Here is a 26,065-nt window from a genome sequence, read left to right on the forward strand (position 1 = left end):
TTTCAAAAGTCACTGGAGCCTGGGAAAGTCCCAGATGATTGGAAAATCACTGTTGTTATCCCCTTGTTTAAGAAAGGATCAAGACAAAAGATGGAAAATTATAGGCCAATTAGCCTAACCTCGGCTGTTGATAAAATTCTAGAATCCATCGTTAAGGATGAGATTTCTAAATTCTTGGAAGTGCAGGGTCGGGTTAGAACAAGTCAGCACGGATTTAGAAAGGGGAGGTCATGCCTGACAAACTTGTTAGAATTCTTTGAAGAGGTAACAAGTATGTTAGACCAGGGAAACCCAGTGGATGTTGTCTATCTAGACTTCCAAAAGGCCTTTGATAAGGTGCCTCACGGGAGGCTACTGAGTAAGGTGAGGGCCCATGGTGTTCGAGGTGAGCTACTGGCTTGGACTGAGGATTGGCTGTCTGACAGAAGGCAGAGAGTTGGGATAAAAGGCTGTTTTTCAGAATGGCAACCGGTGACGAGTGGTGTCCTGCAGGGTTCAGTGTTGGGGCCGCAGCTGTTCACTTTATATATTAATGATCTGGATGAAGGGACCGGGGGCATTCTGGCGAAGTTTGCCGATGATACGAAGATAGGTGGACAGGCAGGTAGCACTGAGGAGGTGGGGAAGCTGCAGAAAGATTTAGACAGTTTAGGAGAGTGCTCCAGGAAATGGCAGATGAAATTCAACGTGAACAAATGCGAGGTCTTACACTTTGGAAAAAAGAATACAGGCATGGAGTGTTTTCTAAAACACTCTGGGAGTGTTGGTCCAGGATTCTTTAAAGGTTAACTTGCAGGTTGAGTCCGTGATTAAGAAAGCAAATGTAATGTTGCCGTTTATCTCAAGAGGGTTGGAATATAAAAGCAGCGATGTGCTTCTGAGGCTTTATAAAGCTCTAGTTAGGCCCCATTTAGAATACTGTGTCCAATTTTGGGCCCTACACCTCAGGAAGGACATACTGGCACTGGATCCTGTCCAGCGGAGATTCACACGGATGATCCCTGGAATGGTAGGCCTAACGTACGATGAACGGCTGTGGATCCTGGGATTGTGTTCTTTAGAGTTTAGAAGGCTGAGGGCAGATCTGGTAGAAACTTACAAGATAATGTATGGCTTAGAAAGGGTGGACGCCTGGAGGTTGTTTCCATTAGGCGGGAGACTAGGACCTGTGGGCACAGCCTTAGAGTTAAAGGGGGTAAATTTAGAACGGAAATGAGGAGACATTTCTTCAGCCAGAGAGTGGTGGGCCTGTGGAATTCATTGCCATGGAGCGCAGTAGAGGCCGGGGCGGTAAATGTCTTCAAGGCAGAGATGGATAATTTCTTGATCTCACAAGGAATTAAGGGCTACAGGGAGAGTGCGGGTAAGTGGAGTTGAAATGCCCATCAGCCATGATTAAATGGCAGAGTGGACTCAATGGGCCGAATGGCCTTACTTCCACTCCTATGTCTTATGGTCTTAAGTGATTTTTGGATAGAGTTAGTGACCTGTTTTAAGCCACAATGCTTCAGGTTGAGCAGAGCATTGGGTTAACCTTTTTGATGAGAACTGCAGAGTCACCCAATGAACATACTCACAATGCTATAGGTTTCTGCTGTACATTGCTTATAATGTGGAGAATACAGTAAAGGAGAGTAATTCACTCAGTTTGCATGGTCTGATAGTTGCTGGCCCCCAAAGAACCTGCAGTTCTGTGCTGTGCTGTTCTATGCTCTATGTTCTGGTGGTGTGCCAGCCTTAACTATATCATTGTTTATCTATGTTTAGAAATGACATGAAGTTAGAGACAGAGATAATGGGAACTGCAGATGCTGGAGAATTCCAAGATAATAAAATGTGAGGCTGGATGAACACAGCAGGCCAAGCAGCATCTCAGGAGCACAAAAGCTGATGTTTCGGGCCTAGACCCTTCATCAGAGAGGGGGATGGGGAGAGGGGGAGGCGGACCGAAGATGTAGAGTAAAGAAGATAGGTGGAGAGAGTATAGGTGGGGAGGTAGGGAGGGGATAGGCCAGTCCAGGGAAGACGGACAGGTCAAGGAGGTGGGATGAGGTTAGTAGGTAGATGGGGGTGCGGCTTGGGGTGGGAGGAAGGGATGGGTGAGAGGAAGAACCGGTTAGGGAGGCAGAGACAGGTTGTACTGGTTTTGGGATGCAGTGGGTGGGGGGGAAGAGCTGGGCTGGTTGTGTGGTGCAGTGGGGGGAGGGGACGAACTGGGCTGGTTTAGGGATGCAGTAGGGGAAGGGGAGATTTTGAAACTGGTGAAGTCCACATTGATACCATTAGGCTGCAGGGTTCCCAGGCGGAATATGAGTTGCTGTTCCTGCAACCTTCGGGTGGCATCATTGTGGCAGTGCAGGAGGCCCATGATGGACATGTCATCTAGAGAATGGGAGGGGGAGTGGAAATGGTTTGCGACTGGGAGGTGCAGTTGTTTGTTGCGAACTGAGCGGAGGTGTTCTGCAAAGCGGTCTCCAAGCCTCCGCTTGGTTTCCCCAATGTAGAGGAAGCCACACCGGGTACAGTGGATGCAGTATACCACATTGGCAGATGTGCAGGTGAACCTCTGCTTAATGTGGAATGTCATCTTGGGGCCTGGGATAGGGGTGAGGGAGGAGGTGTGGGGGCAAGTGTAGCATTTCCTGCGGTTGCAGGGGAAGGTGCCGGGTGTGGTGGGGTTGGAGGGCAGTGTGGAGCGAACAAGGGAGTCACGGAGAGAGTGGTCTCTCCGGAAAGCAGACAGGGGTGGGGATGGAAAAATGTCTTGGGTGGTGGGGTCGGATTGTAAGTGGCGAAAGTGTCGGAGGATGATGCGTTGTATCCGGAAGTTGGTAGGGTGGTGTGTGAGAACGAGGGGGATCCTCTTAGGGCTTTAGAGACAATAAGTTGCATGGATGGGAGGATGAGTGGAAGTGAGTGAACCTTGTGTTGCCACACATGGCACCATTTTAGGTACAAAATCTTAGTGGAAAATATAAGAATAACATGTAAAAGGACAAACATTGCAGTCTTTTTTTAGGCCATGGGTGAGCAGACACTCCAAGCTGGGTTGAGTTCAAGGTCAGGAAGTGTTAAGTCATCTCCTTTGGATTTGAGAAAACAAACTGGAATAATTCCTATTGGTGAGGGATTTGGAGCTGCAGCAAGGGAATGTGGGTATTCCTGGATAGACACCTCTAGAAGCTACATAAGAAGTCAAAAAGGGAAATAGACAGTTGCAGTTTCCCAGTTCTGAAGAAGAGTCACCTGACCCGAAACAGTAAGTGTCATTTCTCTCTGGTGATGCTGCCAGACCTGCTGAGTTTTTCCAGTAATTTCTGTTTTTGGTGTTGTACAATGGAAGTTGCTGTTCATCTCCTGGGGATTTGGAGTCAAGAGTGACAAAATGATGCTTCAGTCATGCAGAACCTTGGCTAGACCTTGTTTGGCATGCTGTTGTTTTGGGACTGCACCTTGGAAGGATTGCAGCATAGATATGCCAGAATGGTACCAGGGCTTAAATGATGATGTTATAGGCACGTGGTAAATGAAACAGGTTTGCGTTCCGTTGAACTTACATGGTTGAGTGATAATCCATTTGTACTGATAAAAATAATTAAGAGTTCAGTCAGGTAGATGTGGGGAAATTCATTCCTCTTGTAGTGGAATCCTGAACAATAAGGCATTTTCAATTGGAATTATGAAGACTCAGATAGGTATTTGTGACATAAGGACATAAAAGATGCAGAACAAAGATGAATAGGTTGAGTTGATCAAAACTAGTAGACATAATAGGCTCTGAATGACCTTTTGCTGAACCTTTATTCTCCAAATATTCTTTTACTAGTTGAATCCTTTTAGTTTCCCATTCCCAATTTTCACAACATACTCTATCTAAATCAAACACCATCTACCATCCCTTAGGTAGTATTTTCAAGGACATAAAGTACTGTCAATCTCACTTAGGATATTCATCAGAGCATAAAGATTAATGGGGACATCTACGATATTGCAAACCTGAAGTATCATCTGAAACATGAATAAAGTGAACTGCAGGAGTCCAAAAACATGCAACTCCGGGTATTTCGCTGCTGCCCTCTGGACAAAAGGTTTATTCCTTTACTGTTATCCCCTGTTTTCTGTAGCAGTAGCAGATTTTCAATTCTTCTCACTACATCTTCAGCCTTGACCTCTCCATATCTCAGTAAATTGAATGTACTTTACTTGCATGTGCTAATATGTTCACAAAAACAGCAACTTGAATTTATATAGCTACTCTGGGGTAGTAATACATTCTGAAGTGCTTTATGGAAGGATTACTGAACAAAATTTGACGGGGAGACGTCAAAAAGCTTGGACAGAAAGCTAGGTTCTAAGGAACATTACAAAACAGAAGAGAGGTAGAATGACAGAGAGGTTTAAGGAGGGAATACCAAAGTTTTGGGTCTCGGTAGTTGAATGATATTTGAGTTGGGGTGATTTAAAATAGAAAATGGGCAAGAGGCTAGAAGTGGAAGGAACTGGGAGGTTTCAGATTTGTGGAGCTGGATGAGGTTATTGTGAAATGACCCTTGTGGAAGATTTGTGAGAGAGACCATGGACAGACTTGAAAACATGGATGAAAAGTCTGAATTGAAAGATCGCCGGGTCAGACAATGAGACATGGGACACTCCCTAGTGTTTCCAGTGCCATGTCAGCTGCAGTTGTTGATTCTTCCCTCTGTGAACAGCAATTGCATCTGGAAAAGAGTTTGTGATCTCCCTTCCCACTAATTATTGTGGAGTAATTGGCTTGTAATTGCCTGCTTTGAAGAAACAGTACTAATTTTTATAGATTCAAATCCAAGTCTGCCTCTTGTCGGAAGGAGACCTAAGAACTAGTTTCTTGCAATGTTTTAAAAGACCTTACTGCCACTGTTGTCAATAGCCCTTAGAGATCAATGTCCATTGATAGTGATGGAATGTACATGGTTATTTACAGACTGTGTTGGACAGCTTAGCCATTCCTTCATGGCAGAGTTCACTCAAGTGCAGTAAGATTACCACGAGGGAAGAAGAGAGTTACAGCGAAACCATGACCAGTCAGACGCACATAACCCCAAAACTCCAGCTGTGGCAAAGCTGTCAACCATCCTCACTGGCAGAATAGTCTGTCCATTAGAATAATGCCGGATTGACGAGCGATTGAGCAATTGAGGCAAATGCTCACTAGAGTTTAAAAGCATGAGAGGAAATCTAATTTAAGTATATAAGTTGATAAAGGGGATTGAAAAAGTAGATGCAGAGAGGGTGTTCCCCGTTTTGGGGCAATTTAGAATGAAAGGTCATAGTTTTAGGCTAAGCAGTGACAGATTTAAAGTCAAAAAGGGAAATTATGTCTCTAAGGACTGTGAATCTGTGGAATTTACTACCTCAGAGTATGGTAGACACTGCGACACCGAATAAATTTAAGGAGGAGATTTTCAGACAGATTTAATTAATTATGGGTTACAGGGAGTGGGAAGTGGAGCTGGGGGCCAACATGAGCATATTAAAGGGTGGAGCAGACTTGAGAGCTGAATTGCCGACTCCATCTGCGAGTTCTCATGTTATTTTGTTAGGAGTGTAATGGAATACTCACCACTTGCCTGGGTCGGCACTTCTTCAACAACACTTGGGAATATTGACACTATCCAGGACAAAGCAGCCCGCCTAATGGCACCACATCCAACACATTATAAAAAATCACATCCCAGACACTGACAGTGGCAGCAGTAAGACCCATCTTAAGATGTACTGCGGTAAGTCAGCAATGCTTCTCAGACAGTACCTGTAAAACCATAGCCCCTACCACTTCGAAGGACAAAGGCAGTGGATGCATGGGAACACCACGAGCTGTAAGCTCCTTTCAAAGCCACTCACCATCCTTATATGGAAATATATCACTATTCTTACAATGTCACTGGGTCAAAACCCTGAAACGCATTCCCTAACAGCACTGTGAGACTATCTACACCAGTTCATCTTTCCACCACCTTCTGAGGGCTAATTAGAGATACCCCCCATACTGTCAAAAAATTTTAAAAATCTATTGTATAATCCGGTGCCATTTGTTGTATCTTCCAGGGAGTAGGAAGTTTAGTTCTTCAGCTCTAACTTTCCACTGATGGGTTGGGTAAGGTTTCAAGGAGTTTTTAGTTGATGCAGTCAGATTTATGACCGGTTTAGTTGTTGAAGTGTGCTGGCCAGTCCTGAGCCAGCGTTCAGCTGCAGGATCGTTTAGCCCAGCAGCTGCTGACCTCAGTGGGGGTTAGTGATTCCGAGAGGACTGATGGCGGGGTGGTGGGGGTGGGGGTGGGGGGAAGATGTGGAATTAAGCACAAAATAATCACCACTACAGCATCAATCAGCAGCAGCGTAATTTGAATCATTTGCTTTTAAAGCCCTCAGTGTTGTTGGAGCAGTTATAGCAAAGCATTGAAGATCCATTGCATGTAACACAAGCTTTTTTAGTGGTAATTATGAAATGGAAAAATATTTGACAGATTTCCTAAACAGTAACAAATTTAACTGCAGAATAGTTTTCCCATGGATGGGAATGCTGTGTTTTGAGACTTGAGGCACAAGTTTTTAAATTTGTTTTAGTTAGTTACTGACTGATGTCGGAGGTACAGGGGTGGTCTCCAGCTGCCTACTTTATCCCTGAGAAAAAATGGACAGTGTATCTTGATTTCTTGCACAGTGAGCATTACACTAGATTCAGAGTATTCTCCCGCCCACACCTCTGCCAAGTAACTGGGCCGACTTCTAAAGGGAATCCCTGAGCTGAGGGAACTTAATAGGTTCAGTGTTCCAGCGAAACCCAGGCACCAGTTTTGCTGCCCAACTGATGGGAATTCCTTGTGGCAGATCAGGAGGGTGGGCCTGATCTCAACTTCTCACGTCTCACTCAAAGTGGGGAGGGCAACAAAAGTCTGGCAAAACACACTGAGTCGGAATTTAACTTCTGAGAAGTCAACACGAGAATTTACCATGCTGTTTGGAGTTGCGGGGGGCTACTCTAGTCATTTAGCTTTCGCGGTCTCTCAAATGATGTAATCTCAGCAAAGAACATATACACCAGAGAAGCACAATTAGCTTGGAAGGGGGAGGATTACTTTGTTTCAATCAATGATATGAAATAAAGGTAAAGTCACCATGGTAATAGCAGACCATAGGGCTGCTCTCTCATTGGAGAGCGATGACTGGAGGTTGTTCAACTGAAGGCAAAGGGTGAGAGTGAGGAGGTGGGACCTTCATGGTAACCTCAGCTGGTGCAGCGATTAAACCCATGCTGTTGGCATCATTCTGCATTGTGAACCAGCTATCCATCCAACTGAACTAACTGCCCCCTCCCACAAATAATGGTATCGTGAACAATTATGTCAACAGATGGACATTTAGAAATCAGCAGTGTCCCACCACAACCATTTTATAGGTGCCAGCACATAGAAGCAAGGGCAGAAAATTGTGGGAACTGTTCAGCAGACCCAGGCAGCATTTGTTTTCCACGTTCCACAGGTGTTGCCTGTCTTTTATCAGTCCACTGGTATTTTTATTCCAAGTTTCATTTTTTTTATAATTTACCACGTAACGTGCAGAATGGCAGCCCAAACCACATGCCAGCATGGAAATATATCAGCATTGCTTCACTGTCACTGAGTCAGAATCTTGGAGCTCGCTGTGTAACAGCACTGTCGCTATATCCACCCCACGTGGACTGCAAAGATCCAAGAGGGCAGCTCACCACCACCTTTTACTAGGGCATTGAGGGATGGGCAATAAATGTCATGCTGCTTTCACCCAACAAAGGAATGTATCACAAACAAAATTCCTGTGCATGTGACCCTAATATGACACCATCTCCTCTTCCAAGTATGTCAGAAAACCAATAATCAGTACCTGCAGGCCATTTCATTTGAAATTGTATCTTTCAGACATATACACAGGTAATGTGTGAGACTCCATCATCTTCAATTAGTGCTGAAACATTCTCACATTTGTTGTCTTTCATACAGCTTTAGGAGCAGAAGTTGTGGTTACAATTTGAATATCAAGTTCAAGTTACAGCAACAATGGATGATTTATTGTGCACATAGGAATAGGAAAAGTGAATATGAAAGCAAGCTATCAAGAATATAAAGGTGGAATGTAATGGATAAAAGATTAATGAGTATAAATATGGCCTATTACAGGTGGAGAAAGGAGAATTTGTAATGGAAATCAGGAAGTGGAAGAAAAAGTAAATAGTGTGGTATATCTGTCTCCCCAGAAGAAGTGTCAAACATTTCCCAGAAGTACCAGGCAATTAAGGGACTTGTATAAATAAACAGCTAAAAGGAATTAGTATCAGTGAAGACGTAGTATTTGAAAAATTACCTGAAAATGTTCGTAACTACCGGACCAGATGAATTTCATTTCTGAATGTTGAAGGAAGGAGCAGTAGAGATAGCGAGAGGACTGGTGGTTACCTTTAGTGATTTTGTAAATTCCAGCTGGATTCCTGCTGACTGGAAGGTAGAAAATGCAACTTCATTATTTAAAAAGAGAGGAAGAGGGAGAGTGGAATTGTAGGCCTGTTAGCTTGCTATTCCACTGTCGGCACAGTGTTAGAAGCTGTTTTAAAGGATGTGACAGTGGAACATGTAGGAAAGAGTGGCAAAACTGCATGGGGTAAACATGGATTTATCAAAGGAAATTGATCTTGTAACTTCTTAAGGATATTACTTGTAGCACAAAAAATGGAAAACCATTGTGTTTGATTTTCAGAAAGCCTTAGATAAGCTCCCACTCAGGGGGATTGGAGACAATATAACAAAATGGATTGAGAATGGTTGAGCAGACAGAAAGCAAAGAGTATGAGTAAACGCATCATTCTCAGGATTGTGCGGTACTGCAATGTCAGTGCAAAGTCTACAACTATTTGCAATTAATATAAATAATTGGCATACAGGGACCAACTGTAATATTTCCAATTTGCTGACAGTAGGAAACTGAGTGGGAATGCAAGTGTGAGGAGCGGTCAAGGAGGCTTGAGCAGGTTACGAGATTGGACAATAACACAGGAAATAGAATATAGTAAGTATGAAGTCTGTTCATTTTTAAGGAGAAAACAGACACATTATTTTGTGAATGGTGAGAAATTTGGAATTGTGATTGTCCAAAGGGATCTGGATGTCTTGTCGCTAACTTACTAAAGGCTACCTTGCAGGTACAGCAGGACATCGGACAAATAGAACATTGATATTCATTCCCAGGGGATTTGAGCACAGAAGTTGTGATGTTTTCGCTGCAGTTACTTGGTGAGACCTCCCCTGGAGGTTTGTGTACTGTTTTGATCTCCTTATCTAGAACATAGAACATTACAGCGCAGTACAGGCCCTTCGGCCCTTGATGTTGCACCAACCTGTGGAACCAATCTGAAGCCCATCTAACCTACACTATCCCATTATCATCCATATGTTTATCCAATGACCATTTAAATGCCCTTAAGGTTGGCAAGTCTACTACTGTTGCAGGCAGGGCATTCCATACCCTTACTACTGTCTGAGTAAAGAACCTACCTCTGACATCTGTCCTATATCTATCACCCTCAATTTAAAGCTATGTCCCTTCGTGCTAGCCATCACCATCTGAGGAAAAAGGCTCTCACTGTCTACTCTATCTAATCCTCTGATCATCTTGTATGTCTGTATTAAGTCACCTCTTAACCTTCTTCTCTCCAATGAAAACAGCCTCAAGGCCCTCACCCTTTCCTCAAAAGACCTTCCCTCCATACCAGGCAACATCCTGGTAAATCTCGTCTACACCCTTTCCAATGCTTCCACATCCCTCCTATAATGCGGCAACAGAATTTTGTACAGCTGCAACATGACCTCATGGCTCCGAAACTCAATCCCTCTACCAATAAAACCTAACACGCCGTTTGCCTTCCTAACAACCTTATCAACCTGGGTGGCAACTTTCAGGGATCTATGCACATGGACACAGATCTCTCTGCTCATCCACACTACCAAGAATCTTACCATTAGCCCAGTACTCTGTATTCCTGTTACTCCTTCCAAAGTGAATCACTCACACTGTTCTGCATTAAACTCAATTTGCCACCTCTCAGCCCAGCTCTGCAGCTTATCTATGTCCCTGCAACATCCTTCCGCACTGTCCGCAACTCTACCAAATTCAGTGTCATCTGCAAATTTACTAACCCATCCTTCTACGCCCTCATCCAGGTCATTTATAAAAATGACGAACAGCAGTGGCCCCAAAACAGATTATTGCGGTACACCACTAGTAACTGGTCTCCAGGATGAACATTTCCCATCAACCACCACCCTCTGTCTTCTTACAGCTAGCCAATTTCTAATCCAAACCGCTAAACCATCCTCAATCCCATGCCTCCGTATTTTCTGCAATAGCCTACTGTGGGGAACCTTATCAAACACTCTACTGAAATCCATATACACCACATCAACCACTCTACCCTCATCCATCTGTTTGGTCACCTTCTCAAAGGACTCAATAAAGTTTGTGAGGCACAACCTAACCTTCATAAAACTGTGCTGACTAGATGATTATAAATCCTATCTCTTATAATCCTTCCCAACACTTTACCCACAACCAAAATAAGGCTCACTGGTCTATAATTACCAGGGTTGTCTCTACTCCCCTTCTTGAACAAGGGGACAACATTTGCTATCCTCCAGTCTTCTGGCACTATTCCTGTAGACAATGATGACATTAAGATCAAAGCCAAAGGTTCTGCAGTCTCATCCCTAGCTTCCTAGAGAACCCGAGGATAAATCCCATCCGGCCCAGGGGACTTATCTATTTTCACACCTTCCAGAATTGTTAACACCTCCTCCTTATGAACCTCAATCCCGCCTAGTCTAATAGCCTGTATCTCAGTATTCTCCTTGACAACATTGTCTTGTTCATGTGTGAATACTGATGAAAAATATTCATTCAGCACCTCTCCTCTCTCTTAGGACTCCGTGCACAACTTTGCACAACTGTCCTTGACAGGCCCTAATCTTCCTCGAGTGATTCTTTTATTCCTGACATACCTATAGAAAGCTTTGGGGTTTTCCTTGATTCTATCTGCCAGAAACTTCTCATGTCCCCTTCTGGCTCTTCTTAGCTCTCTCTTTAGGTCCTTCCTGGCTAACTTGTAATTCTCAAGCGCCCTAACTGAACTTCCACACCTCATCTTTACATAAGCCTCCTTCTACCTCTTGACAAGAGATGCAACTTCTTTAGTAAACCAGGGTTCCCTCGCTCGACCACTTCCTCCCTGCCTGACAGGTACATACTTATCAAGGACACGCAGTAGCTGTTCCTTGAACAAGCTCCACATTTCAATTGTGCCCAGCCCCTGCAGTTTCCGTCCCCATCCTGTGCATCCTAAATCTTGCCTAATCGCCTCATAATTGCCTTTCCCCCAGCTATAACTCTTGCCCTACGGCAGATACCTATCCCTTTCCATCGCTAAAGCAAAAGTAACCAAATTGTGGCCACTATCTCCAAAGTGCTCCACAGAGGCAATGCAATGAAGGTTCACCAGATTAATCTCGGGGAAGGCAGGATTCGTGTATGAGCAAAGATTTGAGAAAACTGGATTTTTATTCTCCAGAGTTTTAAAGAGTGAGGGCTGACCTAACCAAGACTGTCAAAATTCTTATAGGGTATGGCAGCATGGATAAGGATAGTATGTATCTCCCTGGCCCATAACACTAGAATCAGGGACGTAATTTCAGGATAAGGGGCAGGCCATTTGGGACTGAGATGTGGAGCAATATTTTCACTCAGAGGTTGGGGAAATCTTTGGAATTGTCTGCCCCAAAGGGTTGTGGAAGCTCAATCATTGAGCAGGTTCAAAACAGAAATCAATAGGTTTCTGAAGACTAATGGTGTTAAGGGACAGGGCGAAGGGAATACGGGGTCTGAGGGAAATCACAGAGCACCCACCCTACCTACCCCACTTTTCCCAAGTCACCCTATCCTGGCTTCCCCCAGATGCCTGTGGTCTGAGCTCAGCATTCTCCTGAATCTGCCTGATTCACCTGACCGTAGGTAAGATTCTGTTCTGTTCTGGCCTTTGGAGAATAGTGCAGGGAAAGAGGCATTGAGGAAGTGATCAGCCATGGTTAAGAATAGCAAGCCAGGCCCAGTGGGCTGAACGGTTTACTCCTATTTGTGTGTTCCCTGACCAGTCCAATGCCCCTGCAGGAAAGCAAGGGTAACTCCGGGATGTCACCCTCAAACTTTCAGTCAGGGGTCAGAATGTTACAATGATCCCATGGTTTTGTCAGGTCACAGACTATAATGGCCGTGCCCAGTTGATATTCTGTTGAGAGTCCTGGGGGTGGTTGTAGCCTGGTTGTGGAGATGTTGGATTGAAACTCAAGTGTTTATTTTGGGGGGGAAAATGATCTCACATTGATTGCACCCTCCAAATGTCTGACGCGAGTTATATGTTAGAAATGCTTAATTTCAGATGTGACCAAAGTCTGGGGATATTTTACAGAACACAGGCACTGGACTGTTTTTGTAAAAGCCCAAAATGTAGATTTAAAGCAGCCCCTGTTAATACTACTTTTCAAAGGAGCTTAAAATCTTATTTCACCGCCAGTAGTGGGATTGCATCTTCCAAAAAGCTGTCCAGCCACTTGTCAAACTTTGTTGGTTAAAATGCTGTTGAGCTCCTCCATTAATAGGGTTTGGGCATCATTAGTGCTGGTCAAAACATTCAGATTTAAATCTGTCGATGCCTTTGGCTGAGATTGCTGCCAAATTGGCAATCCTGTTCCTTGCAAGGATGACTGGTGTGTGAGATGGAAATCGCACATTGAAGTGGCAGCTGTTCCTTTGGTGTTGAGATTAATGAATTAATTGTTGGGACAGAATTGAGAGAGCTTAACTCTGCAGCTGGTCTCTGCAGATGTTATGTTTAAAATCACCCACAAAAAAACTTCCATCCTTCTCTCAGCACTGAATCCTCTCGCGTTAATGGTTACAAGGTTCACATGAAAACAAAAGCTAATTGAGAAACACACAAAGTTTTTGTTCATTTGTAAAGGTCTTTATCATTCAAGTGGGAAAGGTGAGGTTTGTGAAATTGACCTTTTTTTTGTTTTGCTTATCGTTCTGTTGCCCTGCCCCCATCCGAGAGGATACTTTCCTGAATTGAAATTCCCCTTTCCTGTCTCTTCCTGTTCATTGTCCGTGCCCTGACCTGTCTCATCATGAGGGCAGATGCCCCCAGCTACTTCCAGTGCCTCAGCCAGCACGAGAGTAACTCACTGGTCCCATCTTCCCTCAGTTGGAAGATACTGCAGTGCTTCCATGTCAGGTGAGTCAGATGAGGAATGGAAAACCGTGAGGCTCAAATCAGCACCTGTTCCCTCCTGTCCCTCACCAACCCTGCCCTCCCTTTCACTGCCCACACCCAGCAGATTGACATTGCCTTACCAGCACTCACTACCACCCCACTGTGTGCAGCACTACTGATCTTCATTGATCACCTGCAATGTGCATGCTCCTTTATTCCTTTATTTATTCACGGGATGACGGCGTCGCTGGCCAGCAAGCATTTATTGCCCATTCCTAATTGACCAGAGGGCAGTTAAGAGTCAACCACATTGCTGTGGGTCTGGAGTCACATTAGGCCAGACCAGGTAAGGATGGCAGTTTCCTTCCTCCAAAGGACATTAGTAAACCTGTTGGGTTTTTCCCATCAATTCACAATGGATTCACGGTCATCATTAGACTCTTAATTCCAAATATTTATTGAATTCAAATTCTCCTTCTGCCATGGCAGGATTCCAATCCAGGTTCCCAGAACACTGTCTGGGGCTCTGGATTGACAGCCCATTGATAATACCACTAGGCCATCACCTCCCCTGGTCACTGTGCCTCCACTTCTCATCCGTTGTTAACGGGGCATTGGGAGGAGGATTGTGGCGAATGCTGTGCCTAACCTGTGGCTAATTTGTGCAATGTGCATGACTGACAATGCAGGATGAGCTGGATGAGCTGCGGTCAGAAATGGAAGAGATGAGAGACAGCTACCTGGAGGAGGATGTATACCAGCTGCAGGAGCTCCGCAGAGAGTTGGATCGAGCCAACAAGAACTGCCGCATCCTGCAGTACCGCCTCAGGAAAGCTGAGCAGAAAAGCCTGAAGGTTGCTCAGACTGGCCAGGTTGATGGTGAGCTGATAAGGAATCTGGAGCAAGATTTGAAGGTAAGGTCGATTCCTTGACGCAATGTGCCTGCTTAAATCACTAGCCCTTATTCTGATTGCTGAGGGGAAACTGTGAACCAACAATAACCACATTTATCACATAACCCACCACAACAGGCTGTAGAAGCTGTGTCACGAAGTGTATTTAAGGTTAAGATAGACTGATGTAAGGGAATCAAGGGTTATTGGAAATGAGGGACCGGAGTGGAGTTGAAAATGATCAGATCATCCATGATCTCATTGGATAACAGAATGCTCTCAATGGACTGAATGGCCTACTTATGTTCTTATGACTTTCCCCAAATGAAGAAATGAACAATAAAAACTCACTTTGTGAAACTTTCATCTTGAAACAAGTTAGAACCAACACCACGAATAAGTAGGAATTGACAGGCAAATGATACTTCAGATAAAAGGTTCCTTTTTAAATAGCTGATAGAACAAAGATATGCCTTATGTAATCATAAGTACCAAATCACTCCCTATGCAAGTGTGGCACAACGTGCAATCTCACTTCTTCCAGCTAGTACAGAGGATCTCTGACTTCCTTTGTCAATTCATTTAGCCCTTGAGTCACATTCACCAGCAGCTGTATTCCATCTGATATGGTTAACACCAACAGGATACTCATCAATCTCTGAACTGTCCCATACGTGGCCTGATGGTGAAGCTTACCAGAGGTGATTTTCGACTGACCATTCCATAACACTGCCCCTCTAATTCATAAATTGGCCATTTCTGAAACTAACAAATTCTTTTGTGTAAGTAGCTCAGAGACTACACTTTCCAGGCTTTACACCTTTCTAGCCAGCTTGCATAATGGATCCAAGAGCTCCTGTCTCCTTTACTGACAAAAAGAAAACCAGTCATGTTCTGAAAGAGATTTTCTTTTCATCAGAATTTTGTGTATTCCTCTTTTTATGAAGGCATCTGTGTGTGTTAACCATCTTCACCACTATATCCTTCCTCTAAATCGCCTTTGTGGCTTTTTGGTATTTAAATTCCTTCCTGTTAGTACAGTTCCCAGGTCACCAGACCACATTTATTTTATTATTCAAGGAAATTACAATTGTTTTTTTTCAAATTGCTGCAAGCTCCTTGTGGCCGTTTTGAAAGTTTCTTAAAACAACCACAGATTCCCTGGACATTTTGAAGAAATAACAAGCTTTTCTGACTCTACTGCTTTTGGGTCTTATATCTGGGAACAAGAGAAGTCAGAACTGTACCACTGATACAGATACAGTGGTTTCTTATTTATTTATTTCTGAAATAAGAAATACCGCAACTTTCACAGACAAAAAGAGAACAGTAGAGAAGTACAAATTCAGTTTGTATTGCTTGGTCTGTGCCTCAGAATACATTGTATCAACCCCCACACCAGCTAATTGTCGACTTAGTCATTTAATTTCACTTACTGAAACATTGACTTAGAAACTGTTGCACTCTTGGCAATTTCATTCATATTCAGTCAGATAAATCTTCACTTAGTCATCCATATCCACTCATGCATATGAGTCATTCATAAATAATTATACTCATATGAATTGCCGCAGTTATACAAACATGCACGTATACATCATCAAAATGAAAAATGTTGGATTAAAACGGAAAGATCTACGGATACCGTAAGCCAGAAATAGAAACAAATTGCTGGGAGAGCTCAGGTCTGGCAGCATCTGTGGAGAGAAATCAGAGTTAATGTTTCAGGTCGAGTGACTCTTCCTGAGAACTGATGGTAGCTAGGAAAATGTGTTTCCTGGTCAACCCCCCAAAGTCTCAGGCTTGGTGCAGTGCTCCAGTGAAGCTCAGTGCCAGCTGGAAGAACAGCACCAAACTGGTTGTACTCAGTATTGAGTCCCAAAGGCTGCAGGGTCCCCAAGCAGAAAACGGGGTGCTGTTTTTTCAGCTTGTCCTGAGCTTTGCTGGAGCACTGCGGTGAGCCTGAGATAAAGATGTTGATGAGGGAACACATTTTCCTCGCTACCATCAGTTCTGAGGAAGGGTCACTCGACCCGAAATGTTAATTCTGATTTCTCTGCACAGATGCTGCCAGACCTGCTGAGCTTTTCCAGCAACTTCTGCTTTTGTTTCTGAAAAATATTGGAAATGTCCAACAGTTTTTGCGAGCATGATTAAAGGAAAGTTACCATTTGCAGCAAAACTATTATTGCATCTTCTGGCATTTGCCAGGTTTTGCCTGTATGTCATTCACCTGTTTTTGCGTGGATAATGCAGAACAATAGCAGTGAATTATTTTTGACCCCCTGATACTAGTTTTCAAGAAAACCAAATCAAAAAGTGCTTGAAACTCCCAGCAGCCCAGTATATTTGAAAAGAACCGGAAAGTCAGTGCTTAAAGTGTATGAATTCTTCACTGATTAGAAAGTTAAAACCATATTCACCCATTGGTTCCAACACCCCACCCCTCATTTTTGGCTTCTGACTGTTCTAGAGAGAAACAAAAAATATGTTCCTCTCAATTTCTCCCTTCATAACCACATTGTAAATAATTGAGGCCCTGGCCATGATCATAATGGTATGCCACAAGTTACAAGTTGCCATCTGAAACTGCCCTTTACCCGAACACTCAGTTATCTACTCGTTATCTGACCCGCTATTCATGCTGATATACTATTCCCAATCCCAGAGGGTCTTATTAACTAGCCTTACTTATGTCACAACATTGATAGCCTTTTAGAAATCAAAATATATTACATCTATTACTTCCCCTTTATCTTTCCTGCTTGTTGCCTCCTCAATGAACTGTAATAAATTGTCACAAAGTCATGCTGACCCTGCTTGATTACTTCTAAATGCTTTGTTAAAGGATCTTTTATAATGGACTCTAACATTTTCCCAACGACATATTAATCTAACTGGCCTATAGCTAGCTTTTTTTTAATGCATCTCTTTTTGAATAAGGGTACTACATTAGCAGTCTTCCAATCCTCTAGTTATCTCTAATCTCTGCCATAATTATTTTACTTTTTTCTTTCAATTTGCTGCTGTCCTTAAGTACCTTGATTAACTGTGGTTGGTTTCTCTCCTTCCTAGAACCATTCCTCCACACTAGGATGCACCTTCTTCTGTGGGTCATGAACTATTTCTTAAATATCTGCCATTATCCTTCACCTATCTTTTTTGCTGAACTCCTTTTCTCACTCGCTACCTCTCTGCCCTCATTTCCTTTGTAATTATTCTTAGTGAAGTTTCTCACTCTCAAAGTGACTGTTAAATTTTACCAAGTTATGGCCACTGTTCCCAGGGGTTTTGTTTTCTTCTCTAAGATGTTTTGTTAAACCCGCTTCATGACAAAATGAGAAGCAAATCAGATTGATTCCTGGTTGGATCCACGACATATTGTTCTAGGAAGTTGTCCCAAATGCACTCTATGAATTCTTTCCTCATGGCCACCTTCACAACTGTTAATTTTCCCTATCCACATGAATATGAAAGTCTCCTATGATGAGCTAATTTACTTTGTTGCATTGTTAACTTCTCATATTATTTTCAATGTTTGTGGGGTGTTTCGGTTTGTGGCAGAGTATAGACTGAAACATAAGTAAAAAGTCACTTGGAAAACTTATGTCTGGTCAAATAAACACAACAAAATATTTTGCTTCAAAATTCTTCCCTCTGCTTTAGATGTTAATCCCGTTTCAGGGATGTGATTCCACGAGCTTTTCCCTCAGATAAGTCAGCTCAACCATAATTCTTTGCCTGAACCCGTCGAATAGCTTAGCTAAGGATGATCAGACTGCCTGTGATGCACATTATCATTGCCAGTGAACACAGCATGGATCAGAGGTAGTAGGAACTGCTGATGCTGGAGAATCTGAGATAACACGGTGTGAAGCTGGACGAACACAGCAGGCCAAGCAGCATCAGAGGAGCAGGAAAGTTGGACGTTTCGGGTCGAGACCCTTCTTCAAGAATGGGGAGGGGACGGGGATTCTGAAATAAATAGGGAGACGGGGGAGGCGGATAGAAGATGGATAAAGGAGAAGATAGGGTGAGAGGAGACAGACAGGTCAAAGAGGCAGGCTTAGAGCCAGTGAAGGTGAATGTAGGTGAGGAGTCAGGGAGGGGATAGGTCAGTCCAGGGAGGTCGGACAGGTCAAGGAGGTGGGGATGAGATTAGTGGGTAGAACATGGGGGTGGGGCTTGAGGTGGGAGGAAGGACAGGTTAGGGAGGCGGGGACTAGCTGGGCTGGTTTTGACATGTGGTTGGGGGAGGGGAGATTTTGAAGCTTGTGAAGTCCAGATTGATACCCTTGGGCTGCAGGGTTCCCAAGCGAAATATGAGATGCTGTTCCTGCATCTATCGGGTGGCATTATCGTGGCAATGCAGGAGGCCCACGATGGACATGTCATCCGAGGAGTGACGAGCAGTTGAAATGGTGTAGTTGTTTGTTGCGAACTGAGCGTAGATGTTCTGCAAAGCAGTCCCCAAGCCTTCGCTTGGTTTCCCCGATGTAGAGGAGGCCACAATGGGAACAGTGGATACAGTACACCACATTAGCAAAAGTGCAAGTGACATCTATTTGATGTGGAAAGTTTTCTTAGGGCCTGGGATGGGGGTGTGGGGGGAGGTATAGGGGCAGGTGTAGCACTTGCTTCAGTTGCAGGGAAAAGTGCCGGGGGTGGTGGGGCTGGAGGGGAGTATGGAGCAGACAAGAGAGCCATGGAGAGTGGTCCCTCCGGAAGGCGGATAAGGGTGGGGAGGGTAAAATGTCTTTGGTGGGGTTGGATTGCAGATGACGGAAATGTCGGAGGACGATGCGTTGGATCCGTAGGTTGGTGGGGTGATACGTGAGGACGAGGGCGATTCTGTTTTGGTTATTATTGCATATGTGGGTGTGAGGGATGATGGACCGTTTTCTTTATTCTCTAATCTCTTAGGGGTTATGGGCAAAGCTGGCTGGGCCCGCATTTATAGCCCATCCCTAATTAGCCTTTAGAACGTGGTGATAATGAGATGTCTTGAACTTCTGCAATCCATTTAGTGTAGAATGCTGTCGGGGAGGGAGCTCCAGTATTTTGACTCAGTGACAGAATGGTGATATAATTTCAAGTCAGGGTGCTGGATCTGGTTTATATGGCTCAGCATCCCTGTTTTCCTGCAAAGCCTTGTGGGATTATTTTGAAGGATAGTTTTCCAGGAGAATTTCAGCTGCATTGATGGAGTTGGTATTGTTTTGCTGTCACTTGCAGGTTGCCAAAGATGTCTCTGTGCGGCTGCACCATGAGCTGGAGAGCGTGGAGGAGAAGCGCGTCACTGTGGAGGATGAGAACGAGTCCCTGCGGCAGAGACTAATTGAAGTAGAAATCTCCAAGCAAACCCTGCAGAACGAGCTGGATAGGATCAAAGAGGTGAGCTCAGGATCCGAAATACTGCTGGCATTAAACATTGTCCCCATAGCCCTTTATACGCTGATAATCAGAAATCTGAAGCATTCTCCATGATTGAGCTTCCAGAGTCCCCTGCAAAAGAGAATTCCAAAGGTTATGGCAGCATCTGTGCAGGGAGAGTAACAGAAGTAACATTTCAAGTCTGGGAAGACTCTTCTGCAGTTGAAAAGGAACGTCCTGTTCTCAGTCCTAATTCCATGAGGGGAGGGGAGCCTGTCTTCCCTGCATCTACCCTATCCCTCCCTAAAAGTATTTCATAATTTGCATTGAGATCACCTCTCATTCTATGAAACCTAGAGAATACAGTCCCGGTTTCTCTTCATAGAACAGTCCTGCCATCCAGGAACAAGTCTGGAGAACCATCATTGCACTAATATTCTTCCTGCGATCAAAAATGCACACAGTACCCTCGTGCGGTCTAACCAAAGTTTCTATTCACTTGAAGCAAGACTTCAACACACCTGTACTCAAATCCCCTGTCAACATAGGCCAGCATGTTACAAGCCTTCCTAATCGCATGCTGTACTTGCATGTAGGCCTTCAGTGACTTATTGACTTGCTGCATGACTATGCTATCCAACTTGTTAACATTGAAGGAATACTCTGCAGATCTGTCCCTCCGATTAAAGTGGATAACCTCCCATGTGAATAATTCACTATTTCTTCTTTCAAACATAGCCAGCCACCTGGATAACTAAACGTTTCCCGTCAAATGCCGGTTCCCTTAGTTCAGCAATGAATGTCAGAGCACTATTTTAACCCTGTAAGTTTTGCACAGGTTAAACTCGATCCTGTGCAAAATAAATATGACCAGCAGGGAACTCTGGATGTAGAAATATATTGTCTCCTACCCAGTTTCAAGTCACGTTCAAAAGTATCAGTTGCTTTTAATCTGTCACTGCTGATGCTTGCCGCTTCATTTCTATTGCCATTCATTGTGCCTCTCACATTGAATTTTCCTACATCTTCAGATTTTCCTCCAAGTATTGTGTCACCAAAATCTGCTGGGAATTTTAATGTAAGGTATCAGATGAGAGGGTATGTCAACACACTGTGGAATAAAAGAACACGGCAGGAAAGTCATCAGCAGAGCCTGATGAAGGGTGTAAACCTGAAATATTGACTTTTCTGCTCCTCAGATGCTGCTTGACCTGGTGTGTTCCTCCAGCTCCACACTGTATTAACTTTGACTCCAGCATTCACAGTTCTTGCTATCTCTGAGATGAATGTATTCCTATGATAGTGAAGTATTTTATTTCCTAAGAGATTCAAAACTGTTGATGGGAAATGTTTCAGCACTACACTGGGAATGAAGACGTAAACTTTCTGTGGAACCAGCAAATATGCCAGCTGCATGTGGTCTGAGAGTCTTGTGTCACTGGTATTTATTTCAGCACTTCTATTTCAAGCCAGGACATAAAATAAGGCTTCTGAGTTGAATGTGTTACTCAGCTGTATCATTTCACAGCGCATTATTATAAGAAATGTGCTGATGAGGAGAAATTTAGTGTTCGTATTTCATACTGCTTCATTGTAGGTAAATTTTTAAGGTGCCTGACTAGACCATTATACATAGCAAACTTCTTCAGATGCTTCTAGCAAAAGATAACTTTGGATTTTTATCTCTTTTGTTTTACTGCCCTGGGTAAAATACTAATGGAAAGCCAAATAAACCATTTGCAACAAAAATAAATCTTATTCATGTTGAAGATATTTGCACTTAGTTTTCTGGTGTGTGAAACTGTGTCACTGGTTTGTGATCAGAAACATTTAACGTTAGCTGTAATAGTATTTGTGTGAATGATGAAGCGATTAGGTTTAGCAGTTTGGAATTTACTGGAATCGTACAATGAACACTCAGTTAACGTGGAGAGTGAGAATAAAGAGCTGGCAATTTGGTAATTCACAAACCATCCATTTTAGATTTGTAAGGTTTGTTTGAAATTGTACTTTTTTTTACAGGATATTGTTTCTGCCTGTTATTCCCTCCCACGACATTATTATTGAGCTGCATAGCACTCTTGCTGAGTGGACATGCAGAACATTGTTTCTCAGTGTTTTTAATACCTGTCTTCATGCTTTACCGTTGGCCACAGATATGATCATGTTTAAATTGATTCCTCCACACTTGATGCTTATAACTTTAAAATCAAATTTATGTATTCATGATTTTTAAAATCAAATTTCTGAACAACGTGATGACATTTATGATTTTAAATCAATTAAGTGGTGGTTAAGAATATGGACATGAGAAGAAAAAGGAAGTAGACCATTCAGCTTACTGCACTGTTCCAACTACTCATGATTGATGGTTAGTCTCGAATCCCCTTTCCATCCAGCACCCCATATCCCTTGATTGCCTGAAATATCAAAGATCTGTCTGTCACAGCCAGAATATAATCAATGATGAATTATTCATGTCTCTTTGAATGAAGAAATTTCTCCTCTTCTTAGTGCTAAATAATTTACCTTTTCCTTAAACAGTGCCCCATGTACTAAACCCCACAGCCAGGGAAAACTAGCTCTCAATATCTACTTTGTCAACCCCCTCCATAAACTTGAATGTTTCAATGAGCTCACCTCACACTTCTAAACTCCAGAGACTGCACAGTTGACACAATTTACTTTCTCTCTCATGATAGGGCAATCCTGTTCGTGCAGGGAATCAATCTAGTGAGAGATATTTCATGATGTTGAAACATATTCCTTGACAATGTAGTGAAACGGGTGACTATAGAAATACAGAGAATGATGGAGAAACTCAGCTGGTCTGGCAGCATTTGTGAAGAGAGAGTGACAGAGTTAACATGTCAAGTCTGACAAGATGCTTCTGTTCTGCTAAGTTTTCTGCATTGGCTTCATATTTCCAGCATCCCCAGTATTTTGCCTTTATTCGACTCCAATTACAGAGTCATTGAGTTGTACAGCACAGAAACAGACCTTTTGGTCCAAGTCATCCATGCCGAACAGATATCCTGCATAAATCTAGTCGCATTTGCCAGCACTTAGCCCATATCCCTCTAAACCCTTCCTATTCATGTACCCAACCAGATACCTTTTAAATGTTGTCATTGTACCAGCCTTCACTGCTATTACATTGCTCTTGCACTGAAACATGATAATAGTATTCTATCATTTTAAAAATTAGCTTTATAGTTTTATAATTAGTTTTATTTTACATTTGTTTAAAATTTGAAATGGAAAAACAAATCCCTTTTTTATTGCCAGTGTGGTAAAATGTTTTATTTTGCATGACTTACTCGTATTTTCTTCTCCTTTTTTCCTGGAGTAAATGCTGCTTCCCAACTTGCCAAAAAGGCTGATCCTCACATTAACCTATTAACCATGAATATCGCCTGGTCCCATGGACACATGTTGTATAAATTACTGGCAAGCAGTGTTCGAACAACAGGATAATCTGAGATTTAGGATTCAAACAAGGTCAAACTGAAAGCATTTAACCTAATAAATGATAATTTCCTGGAGGTTTTCTCGAGGGAAGATACGACTAAATATCAGCCATCATTGTCTTCCTATAATTAAAATTAATGAGTTTGACATCACAGGCAGAGAGGTCCTGGTTAGGATTAAAGAGCTCAAAATAGATTACTTTCTAGTGGCAGAGGTATATAACCAATGGAGATCGGAGATTGAACCTGCACTGATCAATTTTTAGGAATGATGATAAAGGAGATCCCATCGAATTGGAAACAAAGAAATTTCTCAGAAAAGGTGTTTCATTGATGATTTGCTACATACAGCATTTAAGAGAGGGTTGATCCTCACTATATTCAAGTTAAACTACAATTGAACACAGGGACAAATTGATAAAAGAGAAATTTGTGGTTTTAGTTGGGAAACGATTCTTCCCGAGCAGTGATTAATACATGGAATGATCTCCATTAGAGGGAAGTGGAGCTTGAAGGGCTGGGATCTTTGAAGATGCAATTGGAATCTTTTTGTAATCCCATTTGTTACTCCTCAGATACCGAAGCAGTCCATGCACAACACCTTGAGGCTGTAATGTTTAGCCGCACAAAAGCCAAGCAATGACCACTAATACCAAGAGAGGATCTGACCATCTCCCTGTAACATTCAGTGACATTACCGTTGCTGAATTCCCCAACATTGACATCTTGTGTTACCATGATTAACAAAATAACTGAACGAGCCCCATAATTAATGTGGCTACTAGAGCAGAACACCAAGACTGGGAATACTGCAATGAGAAACTCACTTCTTGACTCCCCAAGTCTGTGTACCCATCTGTAAGGCACAGTGGTTTACTCTTTACTTACCTGGATGAGTGCACCTCCAACAGCACTCAAGATGCTCAACACCATCCAAGACAAAGCAGCCCACTTATTGGGACAACCCTCACTTACTCCACTGCCAGCACTCAGTAGCAGCAGCACGTATGATCTACAGGATAACTGCGGTAACTTGTCAAAACTACTTCAAAAGCACCTTCCAAACCTACAACCACTACCATATAGAAAGTCAAGGGCAACAGATGCATGAGAACATCATCCCCTGAAAGTTTCCCTGCAAGCCACTCACCATCCTGACTCAGACATACATCAATGCTTTTACACTGTTGTTGGGTCAAAATCCCAGAACTCCCTCCCTAACAGCACAGCTGGGGCTCCCTACGCGACATGGATACAGTAATTTAAAAGAAAAGCTTACCAGCGCTTCTCAAGGGTGTTTAGGGTCAATCAATAACGCCCTTACCAGTGACAGTTACACCGTGTGAAGAAATACAAGTCTATAGATTCAACTGAGGTCAGTTAAGTTGAGACAGAGCAGAGATCAATGCCAAGATCTTCCTAAAGCATATGGCTTTGTGGTAAATCATGTGGAAATGTTTTCTGGCTGTTAAGAAAGCAGAACATTGTTAAACCCAGGTAAATTACTTTGTTCACTCATCTGAAACAATCACATAATGTTGATGAGTTGAATTCATGTTAAGAGGCAGGGAGGAGTTAGTCACAGGCTGGACTAGAGCAAACAATTTTGAAACTGTAGGAGCATGTCCAACTATCTTCATTCAGCCTTCTGTTCCACCCCAGGGTCTAAACTGGTGAATGTTTGCCAATGACTGAAATGTTCAATATCATTCAGATGGTGAGACAGTCCATTTCTATCTGCTGTAAAACATTGGCGTGATCCAGGCTGGGCCTGATAAAAGTCACAAGTAAGGTTTGTGCTGTAGGCAGTATCATTTCCAACAAGAGAGAGAGTCTCACCAGCTCCCTTTGTCATACAGTACCATCAGTGAATCCTTTAGTTGGGGCTATTCACCTCCTGTGACTGTGTAAATTAAAAGAAAACCATAAAGCAGTCCCTTTTCATTCCAGAGTAGCTGCACAGGCAGACAGAAATGGTCAAAACCTGCCTCAACTGTGCATAGCTCTATTGCCTGTTTTACCCCAAGAATTACCTGAGCTTTTACCCTGTTAGGAGCATTTCTGCTTTGACGTGGCATCCCACTGGTGTTAAATGTGAATAGAGGTGAAATGCTTCTTTCTGTACTTACACAGCTGGATGTTTATAGCTCCTGTGGATTTTCCTGACAGAATGGAAAGTGAATGAGAGCAACAAAATTATTTCTTTTAATAGATATGACTAGTGCCCACTGGTGTTTTATTGGATGAAGTATTCACTTTCTGATAAGGTTATGGTTCCTCATTGTCTTATTCAAACTTTAGAAAATGGAGCAGTATTAATAATGGTGAGGCATTCTTAACTGTGCTGTTTAGCCCAGATGAAGGTGAAATAATAATATTCAAAGAATAGAACTAATGCCATATTGATTCACGTTCCTTGCTTTTAGTGACTTTACTCATTAGAAAGTAGACTTGCAAGACCTAACTTAAACGTGGAGTTGGAGGAGAGTCAAGTGTTGTCAGTGAGCAAGATCCAACTGTGATGAATCCCAGCTGTGAATCCTTTATATCTGAACTTCTTTAACATCTGCTAGTCATCACAAGTGCAATAAAACTATGTCAAATAGAAAAAAGGCCAACATTCTTTCATTAACGGTATTCCTTTGAATAAATACCCCTCAGCAGTTTTCCGAAACGTGGTTTGTGACCCTGTGGAAAGTTTGCTGGATTAGCCAAAATGTGCAGCCAGATCTGCCATTCTGTTCTGCATGAAGTCCTAAAACTGGCCATCCCCAGTGTTGTGGTCTTCACTACAAACTCAGTTGTCCTCTGGCTTGTTGCAATCACACACTGTACAATAAACTGGATGAATGTGCAGCACACCGGTGCAGTCAGTAGGAGCATTTGAATGGAACTTGAAAAGTGAAGAAGAGGAAACTGAATGCCTGTATTTTTGGCAATACACTGGAGATACTTTTCATTTTTATTTACTGAGGTGCTGGTTCTATTTTTATTAATATTCAGCT

At 42.9% G+C, this 26,065-nt stretch overlaps 1 protein-coding gene across 6 annotated transcripts in view; it reads left to right on the forward strand.

Moving 5' to 3' along the window:
* The window catches only part of LOC125451557 (microtubule cross-linking factor 1), a 196,565-nt gene that overhangs the window by 11,581 nt on the left and 158,919 nt on the right, over nt 1–26,065 (forward strand). For all 6 annotated transcript variants that reach the window (XR_009445791.1, XM_048528771.2, XM_048528772.2 and 3 more), the window contains exons 2-3: nt 14,014–14,238; nt 19,453–19,611. Coding sequence is in view for 5 of the 6 variants with exons in the window: in XM_048528771.2 (XP_048384728.2) it covers nt 14,014–14,238; nt 19,453–19,611 (384 nt within the window). In the remaining variant the exon portion in view is untranslated. The remainder of the gene's footprint in view (nt 1–14,013; nt 14,239–19,452; nt 19,612–26,065) is intronic.

The sequence above is a fragment of the Stegostoma tigrinum genome, chromosome 5 (genome assembly GCF_030684315.1).
Source record: "Stegostoma tigrinum isolate sSteTig4 chromosome 5, sSteTig4.hap1, whole genome shotgun sequence".
In the NCBI taxonomy this organism is placed as follows: domain Eukaryota; kingdom Metazoa; phylum Chordata; class Chondrichthyes; order Orectolobiformes; family Stegostomatidae; genus Stegostoma; species Stegostoma tigrinum.